Raw genomic sequence first — 4,934 nt, 5'->3', positions numbered from 1 at the left:
CGATCCGGTGCGTGTTTCCCTGGCGCCCGCCCTGCGCGGGGTGTCCTGGCGGCGCTTGAAGGAAGCAACACAGGTTCCCCAGCAGGAGGCGCTGGGGACTCAGTTCCATTTGAGCTCGTATCCCAGAGCCCATGGAATCAACTCGCTGGGTGCATTTGGCCCAAGGGCCTCAGCAGCTATTAGAGAGCATACCCGCCAGCAGCTAAGAATACTCCAGCCGCCACCGTGAAACATGGCCCGCTCGCCCACGTGGCTCAGTGGTTGAGCCTCGACCTATGAACCATGAGGTCACCGGTTTGATTCCTGGTCAGGGCACATGCCCAGGTTGCGGGCTTGATCCCCAGTAGGGGGCGTGCAGGAGGCAGCTGATCAGTGATTCTCTCTCATCATTGATGTTTCTCTCTCCCTCTCCCTTCCTCTCTCTGAAATCAATAAAAATATATTTTAAAAAAATATTGCCGGCTCCTTGACAATCCCTTCGCCGGCATTCCTTTGTGCAGCTGGTCACGGGGACCCTGTTCCAGAGGGTGGAGGGGACCCCGTTACTGACAGGTGCTAACAGGGGGTGCTGGCCCCTGCACGCACACTTTCAGGATATCAGCGCCCACACATCTTCATTAGCAGCCTAAAGAGTCACCCTGGATTTTAAACTGTTTATCTCGGAGGACTAGACTGGCGCACTCAGTGCAGAGGGGTGGGGGAGGGGAGACAGAAGGCCCGAAGGAACATAAGGAGGAAGTTCACCAGAATAATGCGCCGATTCAGTAAAAGGTGGCCATGAGCGGAGCTGACATGCATGCAGACTGTTCCTGGCTTCCTTCTGCACACAGCACCCCATCCGCCCTCTGCCCATGCTGTGAGGCAGGTATTGTCATCATTAGCATTTTATAGACAACTAGAGGCCTGGTGCACGAATTTTGTGCGGGGGGAGGGGGTGTCTCTCAGCCCGGCCTGTGCCCTCTTGCAATCCTGGACCCCTCAGGTAGGGTCCCTAGGCCTGGTCAGCGATCAGGGCCTATCAGAGCTTTCCTTCCCCCAGCTGCCGGCAGCTGGCTCCACCCCCACCGCTGCCACTGCTTGCTATCTGTGCGGCACTGTCCCGCCCCCCCTTCCCCGCCACCGGACACCTCCTTCTGTGGGCGACAGGCGTGGGGTGTGATCACTTGGCTGGCCTGGGCCTCCCTCTGGGGGGCGATCGATTGTGGGGTTCCAAGATCGATCGCCCAGCAGAGGGAGGCCCTGCCCACCCGGCCTGGGCCTCCCTCTGCGGGGTGATCATGGGGCGATGGTGGCCTTCACGGCCTGGGCCTCCCTCTGCGGGGTGATCATGGGGCGATCCCCCCCCTAACCAATTGCATTGCACCCGCCTTGGCTGGCCTGGCGCCAGTGCGTGTCATAGAGTGTTCGGTCGTTCGGCCGATTTGCATATTACGCTTTTATTATTGCAGGTGAGACTGAGACCCACTGACCACAGGCTTTCCTTGATCCGGCCCCTGCCTCGCTCTGCCCAACCATCTCCTACTTGAACCAGCAACTTGTCGAGGCGGCTGGTCCTCTCTGCCTAGAAAGAAGGTCTCGGGTGGAGTCTGGGAGGGTCTGGGCCTGAGGGAAGACTTTGAGTCTTACGTAGAGGTCATGCTGTAATTTCAACTGACAAGCTTCTGGGTAACCAGCAACCCTCTTGTACCGTCCGCTGACTTGGGTCGTGGTCAAAATAAACTACCAGTGATGTTTGTGGATCCCCTCGCCTCACCCTCACTGCCTTAGAGGGGAGGGTGTGCTGGTCGAGTTTTCCTGAAGCTGAGAACGGACGGAGAAGAAGGCCCAGATACAGACTGACCTCGGTTACGACAGTGCCCACCCCGCCGTGGGAGGAAAGAAGTGGGCGAAGTGGGCTGAGGTGTTGAGAGCGACACAAACGTGCGAACGAGAAAGAACATTAGACGGCACTGAAGACTCAGCTTCAAAACCAAGACTCGAAATGGAGCTGTTGCTACCCCAGCTGCCAAGAAATTACTTCGATGACCAGGTTTTGGTGGCATGGGACCAAGTTTAGAGCGGGGGGTGCAAGTTCTCACCTTCTACCCTGGCCATTCCTACAAAAGTGGGGAGGACGGGGTGCAAGGCCGCTCCAAGGACAGCAGCACAAGGGACAGCGGGCCTTGAGCACAGGGGCGAGGGGCAGGGGTGCCACCAGGCAGGGAGAAGATCGCTCACCGGCCACCTGGCCTGTGCTCCCGGGCTCCCCACCTCGCCTTCCATGCCGCATGCAGACAGCGTGCTCCAAGCGGTCAGTTGCATCAAACCTACAGCTTCTCATGCGCCCTTGCTGTCCATCCCTCACTAGGCAAGGGGATGGCGCAGGCAGGAGCAGGTCAGACGCAATTCGACAATCGGTCCCAGGGATCAGGTTAAGTAATCACACGCTAAGCAGAAGGCGGCATAAATACCAACACTCACCCGCACCCGGGGCCATCAGCATGCCGATGAGGAGAAGCGCGGCCATCGTGGAGCCCAGGACGGACCGAGGCGGGACAGGAGCAGCCTCCTGGGAGAGAAGCCGGCGGGGGGTGACGAGTCCGCTTCCCGAAACCCCCGAAATAAGAAGCCACAGGGGCCCTTGTCCCACAGGCAGTGAGGGCCTAGGACAGTGGTCGGCAAACTCGTTAGTCAGCAGAGCCAAATATCAACAGTACAGCGATTGAAATTTCTTTTGGGAGCCAAAATTTTTAAACTTAAACTATATAGGTAGGTACATTGTTATTAACTTCATTAGGGTGCTCCTAAGGCTTTGGAAGAGCCACACTCAAGGGGCCAAAACGCCGCATGTGGCTCGGGAGCCGCAGTTTGCCAACCACGGGCCTAGGAGAAAGCCTGAAAGGCTTCTGGTCCCGGCTTCGCCCCTAACTAACACTATGCCACCAAAGAGACTCAGTCTACCCATCTGTAAAATGGAAACTTAACAGGGTGCTCCTTGAAGAAACATCTCGTTCATTCCACGGTCTCTCGTTGTGTGTCAGGGATCCTGGGCCGCAAGGTGAGGATAACACGCCGCACCTGTGCCGTGTTTACCGGCCCCTGGCAGGGAGGCAGCTGAGCAGGCACTCCGCTTTGACTGGGGCCAGTTGAGCTGTACTTGACCCGCAGGTGACGACGCCAGCATCCCGAAACGCGCAGAAATCTGGCCGTGGAGTGACGGCGCTGCCTGCTAGCCAGTTATGCTCCCTCTTGCCGCCTCCTTGCCTTGGCTTCTGAGCGATTTGAACACTCTGTTGCTGTCCCAGGGGTCAGAGAGCTGTGCCTCGGGCTGCCATGGGGAAGGGCCAAGGTGGACAGGGTCCAGGAACCCACCATGTCAGTCGCCGCTGCCCTGTGCTCAGATCAGCAGTTAACCCTGGTGGGTGCTGCCTGCACTCAAGCAGGTCAGCCATGCGTTTCCCCGGGAAGGAAAAAACCTTACAGACCAGAGGGGTTTTAAATGATTTTAACTCCTGGGGGTGTTACTCCTTAAAGAATGTCAGACGGAGGATGGTTGAGCACGGCTATTCTGCGTTAGAGCGTGTTTTTAGGACCAAGTGTGATAAGACAATGTGACCATGTGATCATGTGACCCCGTGGCGCATCGGGCTGCTGGGAACGGCCATCCAAGTCGCACACTGGGCCAGAGTGAGGCCCTGAGCCAGCAAGGAGGGGCTGAAATGCAGCCTGTGCTCAACTCTCAGCTCGCCCCCTGCAAGGCTGCACCAACGGCGGGGTGGGGGGGTCGAGGGGGCACTGCCTCCTATTTGTCCTCCCAGACAAGGAGGCTGCCCCTCTCCCCAAGGTCCTGCATAGGCGCCCAGGGCTGTGGGGGCCACTCTACCTGGAGGGCGGGGCTTGGTACTGAGGAAGGCGTTTCAGAGGAGGAGGCATTTGTAGGCTGTGGGATCGCTGCTCCGAGCCTCCCCGGGACCTAGCACAGCCTGGTGGCTGTAAAGTAAATGTGGGCTGAACGAACACAAAGGGTAAGGTGCGCCCGGCCGGCGTGGCTCAGTGGTTGAGCGTTGAGCTATGGACCAGGAGGTCGTGGTTCAATTCCCGGTCATTTGTGACACCTGCTGGGCAGGCCCGCGGCACAACCCCCGGCTGGGCTAAGGAAAGGGAAACCCGGGCGGCCCCAGCAGTGGTGAGGGAGCCTGGATTGGACGGGCACACTAGGATCTGGGGGGGACAGGGCCAGGGCTGCCCCCTCCTGGGCACCCAGCACCCCCTGATGGCCAGGTCAGGGCCCTGGGTGGGGCTGTGTCCACCTGGAGGAAAGATGCCTTTTCCTCGTTTGCACCGGAAGCCGCTGGGCTGCCGTGGCCCTGGGGGAGGAGCAGGTGGGCAGTGCTGTCCTGTGGGACTGAGGGGCCCAGGCCTCACCTTGGTCTGCACACCCCGAGCCCCGCAGTATGGGGAGGCCCTAGAGCGGGGCCTGTCCGAGGGGCACACCCGGGTGGGGCTCAGGCTCTGCCCTCACCGCGCCCTGAGCCAGGCGTGGAAGCTGCTGCAGCTCGTTCTGTGGCGGTAAATGCCCACGTGGCGGTGCCTCATGGGGCGTCGGGAGGTTAAAGGGCTAAGCCTGGTACATGTGGTGCGTGCCTGGTGCAGGGGGAGCTGGGGAAGGCCGGCCATGATGCAGGATCCATTCCCTGCGGGGGGGGGGGGGGGGGGGGGAGTGATTGCAGGGTCCTCCTGGATGGGTGCCCCAGTGAATTCACCTGGCGGTGTTTCCCTGGCATTGCTGCTGCTCGGACAAGGGCTTGGGGCGCCCTTGGTTGCTGGCTACACCCGGGAGCAGTCCACCACCACCCTGCCCCCGTCTTTCTCTATCCATTCCTCCCCTTCCCTCCCTCTCTCCTTCCCTCTCCCCCGACTCCCTTCCTTTTCTTCTTTCACCCAGTTCTGCCTTT

At 59.8% G+C, this 4,934-nt stretch overlaps 1 protein-coding gene across 1 annotated transcript in view; it reads right to left on the bottom strand.

The window, feature by feature from the left end:
* Positions 1–4,934, bottom strand: part of OC90 (otoconin 90) — a 32,035-nt gene that overhangs the window by 26,946 nt on the left and 155 nt on the right. The window contains exon 2 of the mRNA XM_014544990.1: positions 2,461–2,548. Within this exon, the coding sequence (XP_014400476.1) occupies positions 2,461–2,506 (46 nt within the window). The 5' untranslated portion in view covers positions 2,507–2,548. The remainder of the gene's footprint in view (positions 1–2,460; positions 2,549–4,934) is intronic.

Source organism: Myotis brandtii, unplaced genomic scaffold, assembly GCF_000412655.1.
Source record: "Myotis brandtii unplaced genomic scaffold, ASM41265v1 scaffold390, whole genome shotgun sequence".
In the NCBI taxonomy this organism is placed as follows: Eukaryota; Metazoa; Chordata; class Mammalia; order Chiroptera; family Vespertilionidae; genus Myotis; species Myotis brandtii.
This window is presented reverse-complemented; position numbering and strand designations above follow the sequence as displayed.